The sequence below is a fragment of the Orcinus orca genome, chromosome 15 (assembly GCF_937001465.1).
Source record: "Orcinus orca chromosome 15, mOrcOrc1.1, whole genome shotgun sequence".
Classification (NCBI taxonomy): domain Eukaryota; kingdom Metazoa; phylum Chordata; class Mammalia; order Artiodactyla; family Delphinidae; genus Orcinus; species Orcinus orca.
In genome coordinates this window covers 42,139,087-42,163,730 of record NC_064573.1, presented here as the reverse complement: position 1 = coordinate 42,163,730, position 24,644 = coordinate 42,139,087, and the positions used below count along the sequence as shown (strand labels likewise).

General features: G+C 39.2%; 1 protein-coding gene across 1 annotated transcript in view; it reads right to left on the bottom strand.

The window, feature by feature from the left end:
• The window catches only part of KLHL14 (kelch like family member 14), a 98,426-nt gene that overhangs the window by 58,242 nt on the left and 15,540 nt on the right, over positions 1–24,644 (bottom strand). The window contains exon 2 of the mRNA XM_033435232.2: positions 12,122–12,243. Within this exon, the coding sequence (XP_033291123.1) occupies positions 12,122–12,243 (122 nt within the window). The remainder of the gene's footprint in view (positions 1–12,121; positions 12,244–24,644) is intronic.

The window sequence follows — 24,644 nt, the reverse complement described above, 5'->3', positions numbered from 1 at the left end:
CATTTCAATTCCTTTTTTATCATCTCTCTCAATGATAAAAACCATTCTGTTCTATGGGAATTATGTGTATCTATATGATTTATATCTATATTTGTTTTTGTATAACTATATTAGAGATGCATACTAGTTGACATATAATGAACAGTAGAACTAGTAAAAATTACATCAACTAGGACATATTAAACTATTTGAGAGAAGTCCAAATTAGAAAAATTTCCTCTCAAATGCATTATAATAATATTTGGAGTGTACTTTAAAACTTTTCCTTTAACGTAGAGGCATCTAATCTTCTGTGAATAAAGATCAGTCCCGACAATAATGTCACATTGATACAGGAAGAGATAGAAAGACGCATGGAGCAGCTATGACCTCTGACTGATAACTGCTCATAGGAGGAGTGAGAATACTTTGCATGAAGAAGAGTGAACCAAATATTTGTTGAACGTAAGGGTGCACTGTTGTAATCATTAGGGCTATTGAAAAAATATTTTGATTATCCTTCTGAGAGCTTGGGAGGGTTGCATTTCTCCACCTACTTTGAAGTTAGGTGTGGCCATGTGATTTGTTTTTGCCAATAGAATATGTTAATTCAGGCCAGAAGCTTAAAGAGTCTGTATGGAATTTTTCTCTGCTCTGCCTTGGCAACCGGAATAAGGCAAATCGTGGAATTTCCATCAATCTGAGTACCAGAGGAGGAGAAATGGAATACAGACCTAGGTAACTTACCATAGACATGTGACATGAAAAGAAATAAATCTTTACTTATATAAGCCACTAAGATTTGGGGATTGTTGTTATGACTGCCTAACCTAGCCTAGCCTCTAAAAGATATAGGCGTTGGTTCTAAGAGGGCCCAGTGGCTGATGACAAGGAAACTGATGCTGGAAGGTGGAAAGATGGAAGTGCGCGTTATGGTATGGAAAACCACTAGGTAAAAACTGTTGTTTGCTTTTACTTGGATGGTTCATCAGTTATTTAATAAACTTCCACCTCCAAGGGAAGAGGTCTGAAAACAGAATGTTGATAGTGTGTATTGGTTGCTGTTGGCTGTGCTTGGCAAGATCTGCAAAGAAGAGGTGATCTCACAAAAAACATCGGCCTATTTATACGTAGCAGTGAAAGAAATAGTCTCAAAATCTAGGAGTGTGCAGCATTGGAAGAAGCAATGTTTTTCAGTCTCATCTGGGAAAAGATGAAATCGAAAAGAATTTTGAGCAAAAAAGGTAAATTAAAACTCAGCTTCTGAGGGCTGGGATGAATTGGGAGATTGGGATTGACATATCCACACTATTAATGTTATGTATAAAATAGATGACTCATGAGAACTTACTGTATTGCACAGGGAACTCTACTCAGTGCTCTGTGATGACCTAAATGGGAAGGGAATCCAAAAAAGAGGGGATATTTGTATACGTATAGCTGATTCACTTTGCTGTACAGTAGAAACTAACACAACATTGTAAAGCAACTATGCTCCAATAAAAATTTAAAAACACAACTCAGCTTCTGTCCATCAACAGAGGAATGGATAAAGAAGATATGGTACATATATACAATGGAATATTACTCAGCCATCAAAAGAACAAAATAATGCCATTTGCAGCAACATGGATGGACCTAGAGATTGTCATACTGAGTGATGTAAGTCAGACAGAGAAAGACAAATAACCTATGATATTGCTTATAGTGGAATCTAAATAAGGGGTACAAATGAACTTACCTACAAAACAGAAACAGAGTTATAGATGTAGAAAACAAACTTATGGTTACCAGAGGGTAAGGGTGGGGAGGGACAAATTGGGAGATTGGGATTGACATATACACACTACTATATATAAAATAGATAACTAATAAGCACCTACTGTATAGCACAGGGAACTCTACTCAATACTCTGTAATGGCCTACATGGGAAAAGAATCTAAAAAAGAGTAGATATATGTATAACTGATTCACTTTGCTGTACACCTGAAACTAACACAACATTGTAAATCAACTATACTCCAATAAAAATTAAAAAAAAAAACTCAGCTTACTGACAAAGAAAATTAAAAGTACGGCTTTTGGAGTTCAGAGTTTTTGAGCACGAGTCACCAGTTCTCCTTGCTTGGCCCTCCAATAAACCTTTCTCTGCTCCGAACTCCAAAAACAAACAGAAAAAGTATTGCTTTCATAGTAATTTTACCACCTTAGAGTATCTTAGAAGAAAGTTTCAATGAAAGGAGAGACACCAAGTAAACTCTTGTAACCCAGGGAAAAGAGTAAAAAGGGAGCTTTCCCAGCAGAGCCAGGTAGATAGACAAATATATAGAGTATTAGGGAGGGAGAGAAAAGAGAGAGAGAGAGAAGAGAAAAATGGCTATAAGAAAACAAAGGAAAAAGCAATATAAGAAGTATATCAGAAAAGTGCATATGGTCACTGGCCATGGAGTAGATGGAAATATAAATATAAGAAGACAGCTAAGTGTTTTAGAGGATGAATTACCAAAAGATTCACCAGTCTGGACTACAAGAGCCTGTGACAATTAGAGACTTAAAATAACCCTTGTCCCCTAAATGTCTTAGACATGAAGTGTACTTAGAAAACTCTTCCACTCCTAGGAAGTGTACAATCCTCAGGTTCACTTCAGATAAGGAAGATAATGAAAAAAGAAGAATCTTCCAAACAGTGGAACCATGGCCATGGAGAACAAAGGCTGATGAGCAGAATTACGGAGGACTCTTATCAGGGAACACAACTTTGGATAGGCACCCTTCCAAATGCCTATTTGGTGGGGTTGCTAAATTGCTATGCTGTTTCTAAATTAAAGAGTTTGCCGTGTTCATACTGTCTCTAATCTATCACTGTGCATTTTGTGTTAGGGAGCCAGATAATTTGTCTCTTTATTTGGTTTCCAGATCAAGAGGAGTCTCCAATGAACCCTGTGACTGAGCAGAAATGACAAATGTCATTTTTAATTGCCAGTGCAAGATGCTTGCAGCTCATTTCTCCCCCTGCTGTGCCGACGGTAGAAATGCCTGTTAAGGTAGAGCCTCATATGCCTGGATCCCTGAATGACTCAGACATCCTCTGCCAACCTGTGCTGGCATGTAGCATGAGTTAGAACTAAGTTTTTTGTTGGTTTAAGATTTTGGAGTTGTTTGTTACTACAGCATAATCTAGCCCATCCCAACTGATACACATAGCTTCATGCTAGAAATAGAAATTTCATCCTGAGTCAAAAGTATGTCTTCTTCAGATGGCCAAGAGGCACATGAAAAGATGCTCAATATTGCTAATTATTAGAGAAATGCAAACAAAACTACAATGAGGTACCACCTCACACTGGTCAGGATGGCCATCATTAAATGTCTACAAATAATAAATACTGACGAGGGTGTGGAGAAAAGGGAACCCTCCTACCCTGTTGGTAGGAATGTAGGTTGTTGCAGCCACTATGGAAAACAGTATGGAGGTTCCTCAAAAAAGTAAAAATGGAGTTGCCATATGATCCAGCAATCCCACTCCTGGGCATATACCCAGAAAAAACTATAATTAAAAAATATACATGCACCCCTATGTTCATAGCAGCACTATTTACAATAGCCAAGACAGGGAAACAACCTAAATGTCCATCAACAAATGAATGAATAAAGGAGATGTGGTATATATATACAATGGAATACTGCTCAGCCATAAAAAGAATGAAATAATGCTATTTGCAGCAACATAGATGGACCTAGAGATTATCATACTAAGTGAAGTAAGTCAGAAAGAGAAAGACAAATACCATATGATATCACTTACATGTGAAATCTAAAATACAACACAAATGAACATATTTATGAAACAGAAACAGACTCACAGACATAGAGAACAGACTTGTGGTTGCCAAAAAGGAGGTGGGTGAGTAGGGATGGATTGGGAGTGTGGGATTATCAGGTGTGAACTATTATATATAGGATGGATAAACAACAAGCTCCTACTGTATAGCACAGGGAACTATATTCAATATCCTGTAATAAACCATAATGGAAAAGAATATGAAAAAGAATATATATATAACTGAGTCACTTTGCTGTACAGCAGAAATTAACACAACAGTGTAAATCAACTATACTTCAATAAAATTTAAAAATATATATGTAATTAGATTAAAAAATAAAATGTATAACTGTTACAAAAAGAAAAAAAAAGTGTGTCTCCTTCCTCAAACCTTTGATGATAGGAGCAGAAGACAAGATTCACTTCTTTTTGGTTATAAAACAACACAAAATGGAGTCAAATAGAATAAAAATGTATCAAGGGGCTTCCCTGGTGGCACAGTGGTTAAGAATCCGCCAGCCAATGCAGGGGACACGGGTTTGAGCCCTGGTCCAGGAAGATCCCACATGCCGTGTACCAATTAAGCCCGTGTGCCACAACTACTGAGCCTGCGCTCTAGAGCCCGAGCCACAACTACTGAAGCCCGCATGCCTAGAGCCTGTGCTCTGCAACAAGAGAAGCTGCTGCAGAGAGAAGGCTGCGCACCACAACGAAGAGTAGCCCCCGCTCGCCGCAACTAGAGAAAAGCCCACATGCAGCAATGAAGACCCAACATAGCCAAAAATAAAATAAATTAAATAAATAGAATTTTAAAAATGTATAAGGAAACAACTATATTACAGATGCTGACCCCAGAATTTTATTGTATTATTTTATTTAATTTTCACAATAAATCTAAGAGGTGAGTATAATTATATTCACAGTACAGATGACAAGGATCAGAGACAAAGCAGCATGACCAAAGGCTCACGGTCAACAATGTCTGGGGGTATATTTCCATTTAGACCTGTCTGTCCTGAGAGATGTTGCTCTGTGTGTGTGTGTGTGTGTGTGTGTGTGTGTGTGTGTGTGTGTGTGTAGTTTCATTTTTGCCACTGCTTCCAAGGCAGATTTAAAATGTCAAGAAATCTTCATTGAATTATGGCTTGTCAGTAATCTTCCATGCAAATTTCATCACTTACACGTCTTAATTTGCAGTTTAGTTCATAAACCAATATTATATTCTTGACCTCTAGGAATAGGATATTTATTCAATTAACCTGTACTAGTTCTACTCTCTGAACGTGGAACTAATCCAAGTGCATTGGATCCATTTAGATTTTCATGGGTGCAATGGGTCGGCACAGATTAAATCCCATTCATTTGCTTGGAGTCTTGACTAACAGCACTTGTTGGTGAGACAGACTGGTGTGGTACGTGAGGCAGCACTGTTTGAGAGAAACACAGAGACCAGTGTTCTATTCCTCGTCCTGCCACTAAATCATCATGGGACTCTGGGTACGACACCTCTGCTCTTTCAGTCATTTAAAGTAAAAACCAAAATTGTGAATGTGCCATAGAAGTGCTTCCGTGGTCTGGTTCCTGCTGATGTCTTTAGCCATACGTCATATCTTTCTCCCCCTCACTCTTTGAGTTCAGTCATGCACCTTCTTCCTACAGGGTCTTAGGACTTACTTTTAACTAACCTGAAGCAATCGTCTCTCGTATCTTTACCTGAGCTACCTCTGTCTCATCCTTCAGATCTCAGCTCAGGTGTCACTTCTTTGGTGATATCGTCCATGACTCCTACACTAGATCTGGTCTCTCCATTACACGACTTTATATATTTTATACCCTTCCTTCAGAGCACCATCACATTTTGCTATTCTATACTGCTATCCGGAATTATTTACTAATGCTGACTCCCCCACTAAACTCTAAGCTTGGTGAACACAGACTCATCATTGTTTCTTCTGTATCTCGGATAATGCCTGCTACATAGAAGGTATCACTTATATTTGTTAAATGAATGAAATTAATGTGTAAAATGAGAGGGTTGGGTAAGAAGATCATTTAATCTTTCAGTGCTCACATTCAACGGTTTGCTGGACTTCGCCTGCAATTTGCCTAGGATTGACACAGAGCAAATCCAAGCAACCCGTATCACTCACACCTCCTTCACGCCAGATTCAGTAGCAAATACCACAGCTGGGGTGTAAAGAAGGCCTCAGAATTATTGGTACCCATGCTGTTATCTGGAGAAAAAGCATTTGCCGTATTCAAGGGAGGTACATATAAACAAGAAATAAAGTCAACTGGTCTTTCTAGTCACCCAACTTACTTGAAATACAGTATATGGAGTGACCACCACACATTTTTTTTTAAAAATCTATGAAAAATCCACTAATGCACCGGTGCATGAATACACAGAAGCAAATAATTCAAAATATATAGCAATGTGCAGCCATGGATACCAAATTAGAATTGAGCTCATTGAAGGTAAAATTAGATGCTAACATATTTTAAAAGTCCAAACACAATTCTCTCTCCTTCTTCTTTGTCCAATGTCCTGGAAACAATTACTCCATGAATTGAAATTCAAAGTTCCAAGCTAAGAGAGAAGAACTGCCATGCTATATTTTAAAACCTTTAGATCACTGTGTTTTCACTAAAAATAAAAATGAGAGGGGTATGTCTACTCTCAATTCTTAATTCTTGAACCTATCTTAGGAATTCCTTGAAACGGTCCCGTACAATAGGGCTCTTGGTTAACTCTCCAGCCCCACCACATACCTCCCCAACCTCAGGCTCTCCTATAGATACACAAATTCATTTCAGTTTCTAGAAGGCACCAAGTCTCTCTTGCCTTTTGGCACTCCCAGTACTGGACCCTTTTATTAAAATACTTTATCACCCACCTCTTTGCATCAATAATTCCTACCCGTTTTTTCCAGCTTTACAGAAGGTCACTTTTAGGAAAGCCTCCCTAACCTCTCACGTTTAGATGAAGGGCCCTTTTTGTGCTCCCATAGCAGCCCAGCTTCCCCTGTCTATCCCTCAGCACACTCTTACTGTCATTGCTTCCTCTGGTTCTTGGAAGGAGAGATGATCACATTCTACTTTACCACCCAACACAGAGTGGGTATGCAATAACTGCTTGCTACATAAAGGAATAAGGTCTGCAGTTAAGTCTAAATTCTTCCCAGGCATTTTGAGTCATTCTGGAAGCACATAGTTGTTTTCTGAGGTTCTCCTGCAACGAGAAGTGCACTATCTACAGACCCTACCTATCTGTCTAGAAATTACGTTAAACAATTTGTGGGTTTTGGTTCTTGGTAATAAAGATCATATGAATAGAGGAAACCTACAGGTATAAAACCCTCAATTAAGCTTACTTTTTATTTCTTTCAAAACAAATTATAAGAAATGATTGTTTTCGACTAACTTGCCTTTCCTCTCAATATAACCTCAAAGAACGGAAATGAACTGAAATCAAGAAACAGAGGACCAAGAAAAAAGTCTGATCAAAACTGTCAATGTCGGGCTTCCCTAGTGGCGCAGTGGTTGAGAGTCCGCCTGCCGATGCAGGGGACACGGGTTTGCGCCCCGGTCCGGAGAGATCCCACACGCTGCGGAGCGGCTGGGCCCGTGAGCCATGGCCGCTGAGCCTGCGCGTCCGGACCCTGTGCTCCACAACGGGAGAGGCCACAATAGTGAGAGGCCCGCGTACCGCAAAAAAAAAAAACCAAACAAACAAACAAAAAAAAACCTGTCAGTGTGCAGGTTTATTATTCCCTGAATAACCAGCAATTAAACCATTCTCCATTGCTCAATTATCAGATAAACATCAAATCTATATTTATCTTTTGGAACTGAAGTTCAATGTCTTAGATAAGATGTGTTTTCTCAGTAGTCTTTCTTCAACATTTATGGAAAGTATATTTTTTTTAAAAAAATGAAGAGTCCACCAGCCTCTGATCTTTGTGACTCTCCTAAAAGAAATCGATGATGCCCAGCCCTGGGACCGTTCCTGTGTGGTGGATGGGATCAAGTTCACAGTCCTCCATGAACCAGAGAAGACAACCCAGGAAAACTCTGCACAATGGTTTTTTTTATTTTCTACGAATGAAAAAATCCAAGTCCCCAAATCCTTGCACTACCAAGCAAAGAACAGAATTGTAAATTGAAAGGAAGAGGAAAAAAGGCATTTCCCCCTCCCTCTAATGAATGGAACTGCAAGTGGCCAAAAGAAGGAACACACCTTTCTAACCTAGCTCTTCTAGTTTTTATTCTAACCTTATTAAAGGGAACTCCTCAGCAGCACATGGAGAGATAAATCTATATTTTGAAATCCTTTTTCCTGGTATTGCTCACAGAAAACAATAAGAAGCATCTAATAAGTAGAATCTCTTATCTGAAATGTAGGTAAAAGGAAGTCAATTTCCAGGAAACACGTGGTCAGTGGGGAACCCAAATAGAATAGACAGCCCCTCTGTACTGTCTCCTGGGAAGGAAGGTAAGCTGCTTCCACACAAGGACTTCATAAAAACTTTGATGTGTCAGTCATATGCTATGAAAGTACATAGTAGCCATGGGAACTGTTTTGTTTGATCTTTAAACGAAGGATTTAGGACCTGCAAAGTGCAAGAAGCATGCTTTTTGCATTGGCCATTTTAGTATTCATGTCTCCTGTACTGCTTCCTAATAGGTTAAGAATGAAATGGAAGACTGTGTGCAGGAGTGAGAAATGCAAGAAAAGCAGTACTGTAAAATAAAAATGAACAAAAGTGCATTTCAACTTCCCTTTCATTATTAACAGTCAAGAGAACAACGCCAACACTTAACATTTCACATTTACAAAAGGACCTACCGTCATTTTTACAGGGTATTTCTCAGTACTTTGCTGATAGAGGCTGGGGAATCTGTTACTATTCTTAATATTAATTCTATAATATTAAATAAGTGATTTTTTTTCCAAAGAGGAGGATAAAAATGAAGGTTGTGTTAGTATGTTACTAAGTCTTTTCAGTGAAAATAATCATCCCCTTTGCTGTCTGGGTAGACCAAGCCACTGGTTAGCTGACTGTTGAATTCTGTTTTCTTTATGTTAGGTAGAACCATTTTTTCACTTCCACTCACCTCCACTCCATTCAATTTCTTGTTATTTGTGGACCCCTTATATAGTGTTTCTAAAACATAAATAACATAACAGAATAAGAGCTAAAGAAAATTATGACTGACTTTCCTTTTAATTCTTCTTGGTTTTATTACATGTGTAAGTGGTGTGACACCCATAAGTGGGCAGCTGTGCTCCTGCCCGTGGATGGTACCCTTCTAAAAGCAGCACGTCTGTGAGACAGGCTGGAAAATATTTGCTCAAGCCAAGTGGGTAAAGGATTCTAAGATTCAGAGGCTCTAGCTCATCTCAGTTTTCGGTTTTTGCTGGTTAGCTTATTTGTTAGTTTTTATGGAGAGAGTCATTCAGTAAATGAGCAGACGCCACACCAGGAACTGTCTGCTAGCATTAATTGTCATCCTCAACTCCCTGCCAATTAGCTTGGCAGTTCTTTGGGGTCAAAAAAAAAAAAAAAAATGACCGTGGAAAGCTCTGCAATCCCTAATGTTTCATTGGATTTGGAGAGAATTTGGATACTTTCTTATTCCAATAAGAAACATTTCTTCATTTATTATTAGATGGGCTAAAGAGTGTGGAAATTGATCAGCTACCTGACTTATTTATTCAGTTTAGCCAAATAAGATGCCTTAATTAAAAAATACAAACCAGCAGCAGAAATCATCCAAATAAACTGTCTATATTTCTCCAATAAACCTAAAAAATATGCTTTCACTCGGGACCATGTAGTCACAGCCCAGCAAGTAATAAACTCTATTTTTTAAAGTACAAGCCAAGTGAAATGAAGAGTACAAGTAGAGTAGACATTTATTTCAAAGCTGTGAGCTGCCTGAGTACAGAAAAATGATTCAAGATCTTTGCAAATGTTCCCATTATTTGAACTTTTCTATACATTAATGTCTTTATTTCCTTCCATTTCAAATCTGATGAATGGAGTCAACAGAAACCCATCTATCTTTACTTCTTAGTCTGCAGATGACTACATTCAACATATAAAAACTAGAGAAAGTGGTCTCCCTACTGAAGCAGTGGGTCTTTGTGTTGTGTCTCCCTACTGAAGCAGTGGGTCTTTGTGTTGTGTCTCCCCTCTTCCTGGAGAGCTTGAGTTGACTGAGGCCTCCAAGGTATAAAGGTACATACAGTTCTTACGCTAATATTGGTAACAGTGTTACAACAATAGCAATAGTATCTGCAATTTACTGAGTTCCTGCTATGTGCTAGATGATTTACAAACACAATTTTACTTTAAAAATACTCAAAGCATGCTGTAGAATGAAGAAACCATGACTCAGGACATGTATATGACTTGCTCAAGGTCACAGATGTGGGTTCGAACCCAGGTCTGACCGACTCAACTTCGTGCTTTCTTACTACATCTTGCTAAGTAAAGAGTTACATCAGGCAATATGAAAAATTGAAGTAGGGTGACCCTATGTTCCAGTCTATCCCTGTTGCCCCAGCATAATTAACAGATCCCCATTTCATGCTCTAAAGTCTCCTAGGTTGAACAATAAATTGGATGATCACCCTGTCTCTGAACAAGGCTTGAAATGAGCCTAAGACTTTTTTAGGTATTGTTCATAATGCTTTAATTAATCTTTTTGCCTTTAACGTAGGGTTTCAAACCACTAGAAAATTGGACCTTGCCTGATGTATTTGGGAGAAGAGATGGATTTGTGAGTGAATATCATTTATCGCTTGGGTGTAATATCTCCCTGCCCCTTGGCCTCTGTTTCTCTGTCATCTCCCATCAAGAATCTCTTGTTCTTCCTCTTTCCTCTCTCCTCCTCCCCGTATCCATGTCTACTTCTGTGTAGGCTCTCTCTATTGATCAAGTGTCAGAAAATTGATTCTTTGGTTTTACTTTAGCTTGAGTTTCTGATGAATCTTGAAAATACAGCTTGCTCAACTCATTCAGATGTTTAAACCACTATGAACAGTATTTTTGTCAAAAAGAGAATGAAAATCATTTGAAGGCATCTCTAACTTATTTTTCTTCCTTCCTAATCTGGCTTCTACTCTCCATCACTTTGTTACTACAACCAGAGTGTATAGGTGTCCGGGGAGCTTTCTCATTGCAGTTCCTGGACGACGCTACTGCAGGTTTCGCTGGCGTAAGTCAGCTCCAAAATGTATTATTTCAAGCACCACCTCACATGTCTTTGCTCCTTTCCTGCATTTATGGGCAAACTGTTGTCCTGTTTCTGTTATTTTAAAGGGCTTTCAGTAAGAGGAGAGGAAATGACTTTTTAAAAAATCTGCTAAAATATATAACTGCTTAAAAGACACATGCAATAAGAAAATCTAACTTTCACTTTTGTCGGTTTTAAATGTATGGCTTTGATTTATGGATCAAAATTGCTCTCTTATTATTTTATCTATACAGCTCTGGGCAATTTTGACAGTTAAAATTTAGTTTTATTGACCAGTGCAGCCACGGTGTCCACAAGGGGACCGGTGCACACAGTCCCCTGCACTCAAGAAACGATGATTTTTGATTCCGTGACTGAGTCAGATTGGGAATCATAACCGATGTAACAATAAGTTCCAAAGCTCAGTGCCCAAGGCAAGAGGTTTGCTCTAAAACACAATCACCCTTTAAGGAGGGGAGGAGAAGAATCTTGGATGGAAGTTTCAAGCACAATTTAATGCAGCAGGGAGAGGTCCTGGGTATATCTGTCCATCTGAACAGTGAAGCAATGGAAAGGGATGGTTCTCTAAAGACCCGGGGCCACAGATTAAAGGTTAATGAGGAAAGATGCCTAAAAAGCAAAATGAACATTAGTTACAGGGACAATGAACATTAGTTACAGAGACAATGAACTAAACAATCATTTTGACATGAGAAAATTTACTAGGGCTATTAACCAAGCTTTCCCTTTTCCAAGAGCAAAACCATAATGGAAGAATTTCTTTTGGAAGATCTCGGTCTTCCCTCCCCCTCTGTGGCAACACACACAGAAACACCAACTCAAGTGCACTGATTTTAGGCCACTTTTAATTTAGGCCTCTTCCACTACCAAATCGGCCACTCTGCAATGTTAATTTAGTCTTTGACTTTAAATCCCCTGTGATACATAAACACACCTCCAAAGGGTAACAAATCAATAAAATGTCTAATTTGATTAACCATGTTTTCAAATTCATCAAGATAGCTCTAACCTGAAATAAGTAGGTGGGTAAGTAAATAAAGAAAGGCACTCACTTGTGAGGATTTTCCACGTCTTCTTTTCATCATCATAGTACTGAACCAAATTGCTGGGGAGCCGGTCTGGCCCAGGAGGCAATCCACCAACCAACAACAGCATTTTCTTGTTAGAGCGAATTCTTCACCCAAAACAAAAGAGGAGATGAATAACCACATTATTGTAGAGCCTCTTTAGTGGCAACAAAATCATAACCATCAAAAGAATGTTCCCTGCTTGCAGATTTCTATTTCATTTTTTTCCTGTTTCTTCTCCCATTCATGTCTCAACAATTTTTTTGAACCAAGCAGAAAAATGATCAGAAGCACGGCATATCCCCATACTCAAGGAATAATAAGCTCCTTTTATGCAATTTGTTAGAGGTTCATTCTAGAACGACCTTTTTCTTATATTATCCCTTTAAATCATCACTCTTTACAGCTGAGTACACATGAAATGCTCTGGAGTTGTACTAAGGTTAAGCATTAAAGTTGCATGTCAAAAATCGTATTAGTCAAAATCATTATTATAAACCATTCTCCACTCAAAGAACCTTGAAAAAATTAAGGTTATGCAGAGACTTTGTGAGCCAACTCTTTAATCACCCAGCGAACTTCAAGTACCAGTTTGGTACAATTAGCACAGGGCTAACTGGGGTGGGTTCACCAGCACGAACAGGACTTTTTGTTGAATTTAGCTGAGACTTCCACCTTCATCCTCTTCCCAGCCCCTCCCCTCCCTCCCCCCATCCCAGGGCACCAGGGGCGACACAGCAGCACCAATCGGTAAAAATGAGACTGTGAGGTTGTTTTGAGCCTCCCCAGAGTGGAGTCCTGCCAACGCTTGCCATGATCCAGCGGCATGAACTTGCTCAGCTGTGCAAAGTCACTCTAATTCCTTCCCTCTGTTTTTCTACCTTCTCCCCCCAGGGGGTAACCACTGAAAGGAGTGACTACTCACCCATCAAGAGCTAGCAATTCGCTGCTATTAAGCGTGACTGTGATTCCCAGTCTGCCCGGCAGTTCCTGAGAACAGGCCTGCAATGTCTCATATGCAGTAAAAGCTGTAAGATGCACCCTGGCCGGCACACTCGACCTGATGGATGTATGACCCTCGGGAACAGTAATGGATTGAGCTCACTTGCGATTGGACGGAGGAGGGGAGACCCAGCCCCCCACAAGGGTCCTGCTGATTTAACGGTTGCTTTACATATAATTGAAACTTTCGTTCACCTGAAAGGCTGAAGGTGGTGGTGGGAGAAACGAAACAACCATGATTGAAGGAAGAAGTCAGTAAATGTAAAAGGGTTCCTCTTAAATATGCTCACCACCCACAGCGTGGCTCCGAATCTATTATTACATATTCAGCCTGGTCGTTCTGATTCAAGGACGCTTGGCGAAGTACGCCCTAGTGGAGAAGCACTGTTCGTTGGTTAAGAACCTAACACTCGGAGAGTTAACTGAATACAGTTAATGACATTTTCATGGGAAGGAAGGGAACAAGAGAATTCCTTTAATGAAACTCTGGTGCTATAGAATGCCTCGTATGTGCCTCAGCAGAAAAAAATACCTTCTGGAAAACCTCCTATCAGGGACTCATGCATAGGGGGAGCTGTACTTGTAGAAGAATGTTCAATGTGATATCAGCTTGCAATATTAATTTTGCCACAAACAAAAAAACTCGACTTCTTTGAAGCTGAAGTACTTTGGAACTGTACCCATATGCCTTATAGATCAGTAGTTGGGAAACAAAAACAATACAATGGCAAAGAGCTCCATATTTTGAGGATGTCAATGATTGGGGTGGTTTGTTCACAGGGGTTAAGAAAATTCAGTGCAGTAAGTACCTCTCTTTTATTCGCAAACAATACATAATTCATGCACCATATAATCTCCTAAATGCCTGGTTACAGGACTAATATAAGACAATTTTTTCCTGTAGGTTTAGCGCAAATAATCAACCACTCCGTGAGTATAAGTTAAGATGAAAGCCTCTATATTTTTAGATGGCTGTCAGTTTCCATGTGTAGACAGACCTGTTCAACGGGAAGTCACGATTGGCTGTCGTGATTTGACACATGTATGTGCTCTAGACTGAAGGTGGGGAAAGATGGACCGTATCTACCGGTTAGACATAGAGGCAAGGACTCATTGGAATGGTGGTATGACCAAAGCAATGTAATTAAATCTTTGTTTTAATATTTAAATAAATGTACGGCTTTTAAAATGTGTTTCATGAGTGACAAAGGGAGATAAACTCATGGCTCAAATATGTTTGTAAGGGCGTTTCATTCATTGATAAGGCTAGTTTCCCTGGACCAATCCCATTGGTGATTTTCACCACCTCCTTAGATGGACCATCTCTGCAGATGGGGAGCAGATTGAGAGTCTTTGTGCCCAAAGAGCCAGTCATTGCCATCTGTCCCCTAAGAACTGGACTGAGATTACCGATAAATAAACCACTGATCAAATGGCAAATGGTAACAACTTCCACCCTGCCAGCAAAGACACTGTTTAAAGGCTAGCTGGCATAGCAGCTCTGAGAGACTTCACATCAACTAGGACAAGTCTCTAAACCACCCAGCCCTCCTGAAGAATTACATGGAAGTAAAGGAAACCCCAGCTCCCCTCATTGGCTGTGTGTCTTCTGTAAAGGCGCAGTTCTCCTAGTAGTTCATTACATTTGGCCTTCTTAGTGAGTGAAGACACATTCTAAAGCTTTTGCACTATTATATTTATATCATCATTCATTCAATTTATGGCTTTCTTCCTTGCAGTATTTTGTTTCTAGAGTTTAGTGTTACTCAATGTTCCAACCCGGTATTAATATTATTTAATTCTAAATAAAGTTTAAAACTCTACCTTGTGAAGGTGAAGCACATAGAAAGCAAAAACAGGATAAAGCATGTGAGAAGTAGCATAGTACAGAAGAAAGAACACATAAAATAACAAAACACATTTAAGTGGTTTTCTCACCATTTTCTCTATTGACTCTCAAAACAGCCCTACGTCATAGGTATAGTTCCATTTTATAGGAAAGTGAGAAAGTTCTTAGAGTCAAATAAAGTGGCAGAAACAGTGTTCAGACCTAGCCCTTCTAACTCTACCAGGTCCATGATCTTTTTAAAATTCAAATTTATTTAAAAAATTTTAATTTTACCGTAAATTCTGGTTAAGACCCAGGTGACCTGGATTCTAGGGCTGATTTTGCTATTCAGCAGAGTGACTTTGTATAATTTACTTGGCTTCTTGGAGCCTATGTTTTCTCATCTTTAAATAGAGGAGTAATATCTGATCTGCATCTTCAAAGGATTGTCGTGAGAATGATGTAAAACAATGAGGTGAAAAGTTCTATGTAAACTCTAAGGTAAATTATTATTAATTTATCTTTAGTATTGACAATACAATGTGGGCTTTATTTCATTATGCCAAACCTGATCAGTTAAAAAAGAAAAGTAGTATTTTTCATAGAGATACTTGCTGAGTTCATATATATAAATACAAGTTAATTAAGAGGGTTTCACTACCTAGCTGTTATCTTATAATTGTATGTTCTTAGAAAATTATCATTTTAATTATATTGGCTATCTTGAGCCTTGTTATAAGAAAGTATACATCAGACATCACATAAAACTGTGAACATTTCTGGATCCAAATAAGGAGACCTAATGGAGATTACTCTACATTTCTTATTTCTTAAGAATAAAACAAATGAGAAAAACCAGCACATATTTTACTTTGATATAAATGCAATGTCAACTATTCAATTACTCCTAGAAACTAATACACGTGAATAATTCCTGTGGAAAAGCTTCCATTCTTTTTACAGTGTGCAATTATAATCGTGACAATGACAATAATGACAGATAATAATGAATGCATATTGGATATTGAAACCTCTGATTATCATGCCATTTATTTGATGTGTGTGAACTTCAATTTGAAAACGCCATGAAAAAAGATACCTTGTGAACTAGAAAAGTAAAATTAGAAGAATCTGAATTAACTTGCTGAAGGGGGTTTCAATTATTCTCTTCTAAACAATTCCAGTGGAGCCTTACAGGTTTAATTTTAGATTAGGCAAAATCTACAATATTGCAATAATTAGAGTTCCTTCATATGGCAACATAGTATACTTTTTAGAAGCTCTTTACACAGGAAGCCAATTTAGCCAGAATTAATCTGTTCTCTTTAAGTCTGTTAATATTTTACAAATACTCCTTTTTACTCCTCATCTTAGCACCACTTAGACCAAAGTAATATATTTAAGAGTTAAGTAATTAGAGAAAGTTAAAGAGCTGAGTATGTCGTGATTAATAATATTATTTAGATGCCTTTGGGTCCCTAGATTCTTGCAAAGAAAAATATAAGGTTAAAAAGGCGATGGAATTTGAAGGTCTCCTTTGTTCCAGCTCAGTAATTGCCCAACATTTACCATGTGTCACATTTGTGCATGTGTGTGCGTGTGTATGCGTGTGCGCTCGCGCGCATAGGTACTTTGGTTCCAGGGATGAATGATTGAAGGATAACCTAAAACCTCCTGGTGTAAACAAATTTTTCATCGTACTGGTGTTATAAGTATGGTAAAGTCTCATTTATTTATATTTCAGTGATTTGGAACTTCAATAATTGGGAAACAGGCCAGATAAAGTTTTCCTTCCCAGGATACATATAAAAATTTTTTATTAACTAGATTGCAAGAAGCGTTTTAACCAATTTAAGAAATCAGCTGGTCTGCTGGCACCTTAGAGCCACCCGTGTACATTTAGGCTAAGTTCATTTTGCAGATAACAAATCATTATTTATTTATGAAAGAAAATGTTCTGCAATATTCTTAAGAATCATTAAGTCAGAGAGTTAGAAGAGAACTTTGAGGTCATCTCGTTCAGGGATTTCCAAGTCTGGCAAGTCATCAAGGTCATCTGAGGGGATTAAAAAATTAAGATTCTTGAGATAGATTCTTAGGTCCTAATTCCTGGAGATTATGATTCAGTGGGATGAAGCCTTAAAAATCGATAATGTTTCACAGTTTTCTGGTTGATTCTGACACACAGCCAGACTTGAGGCCACTGATTTGGTCCAGTTCTCTACATAATGTAGAAATCCTTTCAATCGTTTTTTTTTTTATATAAGTATTCTTATTAATTTGGAAATTTATAATGAAATGGACCTTAGTTTTTCAAATGCACTCTGTTGTGGAAAGTTGTTGGACAGTTGTGTTAGATTGATTTTTTTCTCCTTATGCTGAGCTGAGAATCTGCCAAAGTCTTTCAGAGAAAAAGAGCAAGGTGCTGTCATGGCAGCACCTCCAATAACGGCAGAGAGTTGCTATATGTCTTCTCTTTAGCATGTTGAAAATGTCCATTTCTTTCTGAAAAAATTTCCATTTTCCTTATTAAAAATGTACTCAATGTACCTTATTAGAACTGTACACAATACAACAAATATGATATTGATATGTGATGTGATGTATCTTTTTAAGGCTTTTTAAAAATCACAATGGTCTTTCAGCTGTCACAATGCAGTGCTGGTTCCAGCTGACTACAAATACAGATTGTTTTTAAAAAAACCAACCCAGGTTGTCAAGTCAGGCTTTTCCCTATCCTTCTTTCTTCTAGTTAAGTATTTTAAATATCAATGCATTACCCTTTTTAAATGCTTTTATACCCTCTACTGATTGAGACACTTTGTTTCAATTAATTTATCATTTAGCAATTATTAATTGAGTTTCTACTATGTTCCAGTTTCTACTATGTTCTAAACACTAAAGGTCATGGTGCGAACAAGAGGAATAAATTCCCTGTTCTTCGTGGCAGTTACTTCCATTCTAGTGGGGACATCTATTGGAAATATCACGATTCTCCAAGCAGGACAGCCTGGTTTTTAAGAGTGTAGGTCTCACAATTGGGGTGAGACTTTTGGCTTCAGCTGTTCTGAGATGAGTGACCTTGGGCTAGCTTCTTTGTCCTCTTGAATCTCGTGTGTAAAACTGGGATAAGAATAGACCTAAGGCATAGGTTTGTTTAATCTTCAGGATTAAAAAATATATATGCAAAGCATTTACAGTGGTGCTAATTAAATGCTATCACCATCCTCCTCTCATCGCCATCATCCTCAGTATAGCTATTCCTTTGTGTAATCTGCAGGTTTGATAAGCGAGTAGCCCATGTCCCCATCCAAATTGTATCACTTAGAAGCAATAGCATCACATTTCCATGGTTTAGATATTTTAGTCATCCCAACTCATTCTCTCTGAAATGATACATAAATACTGGGATTTTTACTCTGTAATTCCCCATATATGGTCTTCAGAGGTGTATCGCCATTTTTTTTTTAAACAAAAATGTAATGGAAAAACTAAGCAGTTTTGAAGGGGCAATGTAAATGGGGGTAGATAATAATTATTCCATCTTTTAAAGGCCAAGTTAATTTTAATTTAAGAATCAGCCAGACCTGGACTGAAGTTCTCTTTTTACCACTTCATACGTTTATATACTTGGGCTGGTATTCAACCTCTTGAAGCCTCAGTTGCCTCATCTGTAAAGTGGGAATGTTGTGAGGGTTAAATGAAGTCATTTAAGCATAATTTGGAAAAGAAATGGCTGCAACTCGTAAACAAAATCACCTCCTAGAGCTAGTCTCTTCAACCAACGAAGGGCACTTTGTGCTGCTGTTGCCTTTAAAGATGAATGTCTCTGCACCGTGAGGGGAGACAAAAACTGATGCTCCCAGGACTTCCCTGGTGGTGCAGTGGTTAAGAATCCATCTACCAATGCAGGGGACACGGGTTCAAGCCCTGGCCCGGGAAGATCCCACATGTCGCGGAGCAACTAAGCCCGTGCGCCACAACTACTGAGCCTTCGCTCTAGAACCCTCAAGCCACAACTACTGAAGCCTGCATGCCTAGAGCCTGTGCTCCGCGACAAGAGAAGCCACCACAATGAGAAGCCCGCTCACCACAGCGAAGAGTAGCCCCCGCTCGCCCCAACTAGAGAAAGCCCAAGCCCAGCAAAGAAGACCAAACGCAGCCAAAAATAGATAAATAAAAAGTAAATAAATGTATAAAAACAAACAACAACAAAAAAAACTGATGCTCCCAACATGATCCAGTAGGGAGAGGCTGGAGAAGACTGGAAGAAGTTATGCCTCTTTCCCACGACTTTCCAACTTCAGTGAACTTCGCTAACCCTATGATGGCTTAGCATTTTATACAAGCGGTGAGTGAATGGGCAATTTCACATCTGCTGGTACAGCAGTGGTGTTTGGTAGTGATCCAGAGGCAGGGAAATTCGGGAAGATGTAAAGCCCTGGGGATTCACAGAGACAAAGGTTTTGGATTTCCACAGGCCTTTGGATTGAAGGGGTTTGCAACAATTTTACCAGATCTTTACCAGAACTGAAAAGCCACCAGCTGACATCTGAGTTGCATATGGAAAATATGTATGTAGTTCCCATAGTAATCAATTGATAAATGACAATATTATTATGCATAATTATTAAGCTTACAAAGCACTCACTTGAACATCCATCTTTGGAATTTTGGCAGTTTCTTTTATTGTTTAGAAGCCTTTTCAGGTACCATAGGTGCACCGTTTATAAACAGAATATTTACTGCACAAGCAAGTTTAACAAAAATATAAAACCACTGGGCTTCCTACAATGGCATTGGTCTAGATCTCATTCATAAATTCAACCCACTCATTCTTGGCTGCCATCTCTTTCTGTTAAGGAAGTCCCCAAACCTTATGATATCCAACTCTCCAAATTGTATGGTAATCTTGACTCTTCTCTCAGTTTCCTGCTATAGTCAACGTTGTACCAAATCCTACGGATTCTAGAGCTGTAACATGTACACACTGCTATATTTAAAACAGATAATCAACAAGGACCTACAGTATAGCACAGGGAACTCTGCTCAGTATTCTGTAACAACCTAATTGGGAAAAGAATTTGAAAAAGAATAGATACATGTATATGTATAACTGAATCACTCTGTTGTACACCTGAACCTAACACAACATTGTTAATCAACTATACTCCAATATAAAGAATATATATCTCTTCATTTCAACCGAACTGCCAGTAGCCTGATTCAGCTAGGTTGTCCTTTCTCTTAGTGATGTCCTCGCTTTGTGAGCTTCTGCTCCCATCTAATTTACCCTACATGCTTTGTCAAATGAATTTCAGCAAAGCCTGACATTAATGATCGATTACTTCGGTCCTCTTTTTATAAACTATCAAAGAATTCCCCATTACTTATCCTCGATAAAATGCACATATCCTCTACATTATAGCCTCCCTTTTCTCTCTTTGTCTCTGTCTCTGTCTCTCTAAAACACTCTCTCTTTCTCTGTCATAGGTAATTGCCTTGCTTGAGATTCTTTTCACGGATAAAACAGTTTCTGAGTTAAGATCTGAAAAACTTGAAAGAGGAATTTCAGATGGAAACTACTTAGACCATGGGGGAAAAGTAAACAGAGAAAGATCCCAAATCAGTAGCCAGGAGGAGACTTTCCAGATCAGCTAGCCTTCCCTAAACTTCCAGCTAGAAGGGTACCCAAAAGTCACCAGAGGAGAGCTGCTACCCCTTTCTTAAATTTTTCCAGAGAAGTAAACTCCCTGGAGAACTTGTTCCAGCTGATTTGCTGTTGTATTTAGGTTTTTTTTTTTTTTTTTTATCATAGCTGTTCTTGGTAATTACACAGCAGCTTTCATCAGAAGAGCCTTTAAATAGACCTGGTAATGCCTCTCTGAGGTAAGTAAACATAAAGTATCATTATCCCCATTTAACAGATGAAAGAATAGAGGAAAAAGGGTTTGGGCACCTTTTCCAGTGCCTCAGGATGGGTTTTATTTCTTCCATTTCACAGAGGAAATGTCTCTAGGGCTTTCGTACACAACCCTTCTGTGATTCTCAGGAACGGCTGAAAATGGCTTTGCTTGCATCTTCTGACACTTTATCTCCCGCCAGGAGTCTGGCTGCGTGGTAACTGGAGAATGGTCAGTCATATACAGTATTTAGTTTTCCTAAAATGGAAGTAACTTTACGATTCGTTTGATCATAAAGACAACACAGGCTCACTGAGAAAAATTCTAAGTATAGTTAAACACAAAAAGGACTTAGTACTACATAGGTACCAGTAAATGCTTGTTGTAGGAATGAAGAAATGATGAATAAAAGAACGAACTGGTGAAAAGAGTCAAAGTCATTTGCAATCCCACTAATCCAGATATATGTCATTACAGATTCTTATCATCCTTTTTTTTTTCCTCATCTGTTTTAAGGTCTAGTCAGTGGGTGTGGTGATGGGGGTGTCAAAAGGCAAAAGGGAAAGAGGAAAAGCCATGTTTCTGAACCAAAATGTGGAAGAGTCAGAGGGTGACATTGGAGAACAGACAGTCTTGTTGATTAACCCCCAAATCTAACCTGCTACCTAGGATCAGTGTTGTCCCCCAGAATGGGGGCTACCCACGATAGAGGGAAGTTTACCCAATTTCAGGGTAATTTACCCAATTACAGGGCTTTAATGATCTTTGCCATATCTGTATATTATTTACTTAATATTTTATTTAAAACTGATCACTTTAAAATGCTTAATCCCTAGTCTGTTCTAGTCTTTCCCAATGGCGGCTGCTCTTTAGAACCACCTGGGAGAGCTTTTATAAACTATTTAGGGTGGGGTGCCTCTCAGAGATTCTGATTTCATGATCTACTGTGGGACCCAGCATCGGTGTCTTTTAAAAATCTTTTTAAGCTTTCTGTGTGGTTCTAATATACAACCGGTATTGAGAATCATTGTTCTAGCAATTATATTTATGAATCACGGACTTCATGGGTTAACTGTGTTTTATCTCTAACACATGTTAAAATATAGTAATACCTAACGATTAAAATAAATTTAAAAATGGTTTCTCGTGTACCATCTGAAATGGTCTCACATTCTACCAGTGGCAGGTAAACCATAGTTGAGGACACACTAGAGTAAATGCAAGAAACCAGGACTTTAAAATCTTGAACCCTCGTCACATTCTGAAAACCTGTGACTCTGAAAACCTAGTCACATGCCAACTTGGCCCCTTCTTATAGGTTTGACCATGAGAAGCTCAACATGTTGAATGACTGGAGCTTTGCATGTTACAATTGTAATGAACCATCTTCCCACTCCTTCACTTCTCACCCCAGCCCCCGTAGCACACTAGGACATTCTTCCACAATTCTTCACTGACACGTACTGAACTCAGAATGTCACCGGTTCCTCCAGCATGCAGGTGGGGTAGTTTACTGATGTTTTTGCCACATTTCTCTGAACACCAAAGCTGTAGACTGGTTCATGATGGCAGAGGCAGATATGACAGAAGTGTCTTAAGGTCCTCATCTGAATCCATGAAATGTAAGCCTCCCCAAGGCTTAGTTCATAAGCCAGAATGGGTCTATCTTTATACTGTACATAGCATTTCACACTTCACTCCTTGTCCTTTGCTTCACGAGGAAAAATGGCTTCCAGCCAACTTTATACTCACTGCATTTCCACCCGCCCCCAACCTCCTAGATGAAAGCTTCCTTTGGTAACTAGAAGTAGTTGCATATCTTCTTTGCTTGATTACCTATATAATCTCTAATTCTAATACCTAGTACATAGTGACTTTCTGAGGAGCATGAATTGCAATGGGAATAGCATTTCATTAATCCTCCCTATTCCTGGGAGGAAGTTGTGTGGCAAGTATGACCTCTTCGACTAATCCTCCTGCCTCCAAGTGGGACTCGGGGTCTCCCTACTCACTAAAACAGATGCCACCCAACACGCTGGCAGGGACACCAATATTTGTGTCATAGGAAAAAACTCAAGAGAGAAGTGGTTCTGTGCAGCCTGTCACCAAGGAGCTATTCAAGCTCTGTGTAGCCTAGTGATGAAAAGCGATAAAGCATCACTCTCATGCCAGTGATGGACTCCTAAGTAATGCCTGCGTTTAAACCCCTAATAAAGGCCAATTATTAGACTACGCTGCCTCTTGAGAACCGATCTCATTACTGAGACTTCTCTCTCTCTCCCTCCCATCTGGCCGCCTTTCTGAAGAGAAAAGAGTGACTTCCTGACCTGAGGAAATGTTGGTACCTGCTGCACAAGACAAAGTGCAGAAAGACACAAGATCACATGATGACGCTGAAAATCCAAGTTCAGGATGTTACATACCTCCCACTGAAATTACTTGTATCTGACAGTTCCAGACCTAACAGTAAAAATGAATCTTTAACAAAATCACGCTCCCCAAATAGAAGTTCAGCCATTCAGGATGAGGGGACGATGGCCTGACTGACACCTCATGGGTCTAGAGACTGATTTTATCCATTCCTCTAACTCCAGGGAAAGATTTCTCATGGGGAAAGTAGCAAGCTCGTACTGAGTAACAGGAGCCAGCCTCCCGCCAGGCAGGCTGTTGCCAGTTGGAGCATCACTGCAGGAGTGGTCGTGCAGAGAGACAGGGAGCAAAGTTAGTTGGTAACTGAATGTATTACCCCATGCTTCTCTTGGAATATTCATGGCAATAAATAGGTATCCATTTTCAAGAAAAGGGAGTTGTAGCTGATACCATCTACAGGGGCCCAGAATTTATTTTTAGGGGAAGAATAATGTTATGAAATCATCCTGGGATTAAGATAAATGAAAGTTATCCTTATTTTGGGTTAGAGAAGCCGTGAGGGACTGAGGCAGGCCTGGGGTGTGAGATGTGGAGACGATGAGGTGTGGCTTGTGGGATCCGGCTTAGGGGCACCCCACTGCGGTGGGTGAAATAGGAATTTCTTATCTTCCTCTTCTTTTCCTCTCCCTCCCTGTGGGGAGCCTGTTCTTTGCTGCTTCACCAACCCTGGAGGGGCTAAGTGATAAAGGAAACCCTGGCTCGAGGGATGTGCAGGATCTGGGAGGCTCTCCAACGTACCCCCAGGAAGGGGAATTTGCAGAAGCCCCTGAGGCTCACCAATCAGCCAGTCCCTGACACTGTCCTTTACAATCATCAGATCTCTGACAGGCAGAAACAAATTATTCTGGGAAAATTCACCACATTCTCTGAAGCTGAATTGTGGACTCTATACTGTGCGGCTTGAATTATCCTGAAAATTCTCTAGCACAGTAGGTACCCAAATTTCATCATCCGGAAACAAATCCCCTAGAGTCCGGTAATTCCAATAACTTTCCCTAAGACTCATTTCCCTTTTTCTCATGACAGTGAATCTGATTTCTTTTAATTTTGCAACAAATTTTCCTTAAACTTATCTTCCAGTAAATCGCAATCAGTATTTTCTTCCATCGTCCACAGATACGTAGCAAATTGGAAAACAGAAGCATCTGTTTAGTCTTGTGATTTTCACAGTGTGGTCCCAAAATCACCCAGGAAGTTGGTAAATATGCAGGTTCCTGGGTCCACGCTCCAGATCAATCTATTTAGAATCTCTGGGTAGGACTAGGGAAGATATGTTTCAATAAAAAAGCTCTATGGTTGATTCTTCAAAGAACTACTGATCTATGGGCTTCCCTGGTGGCGCAGT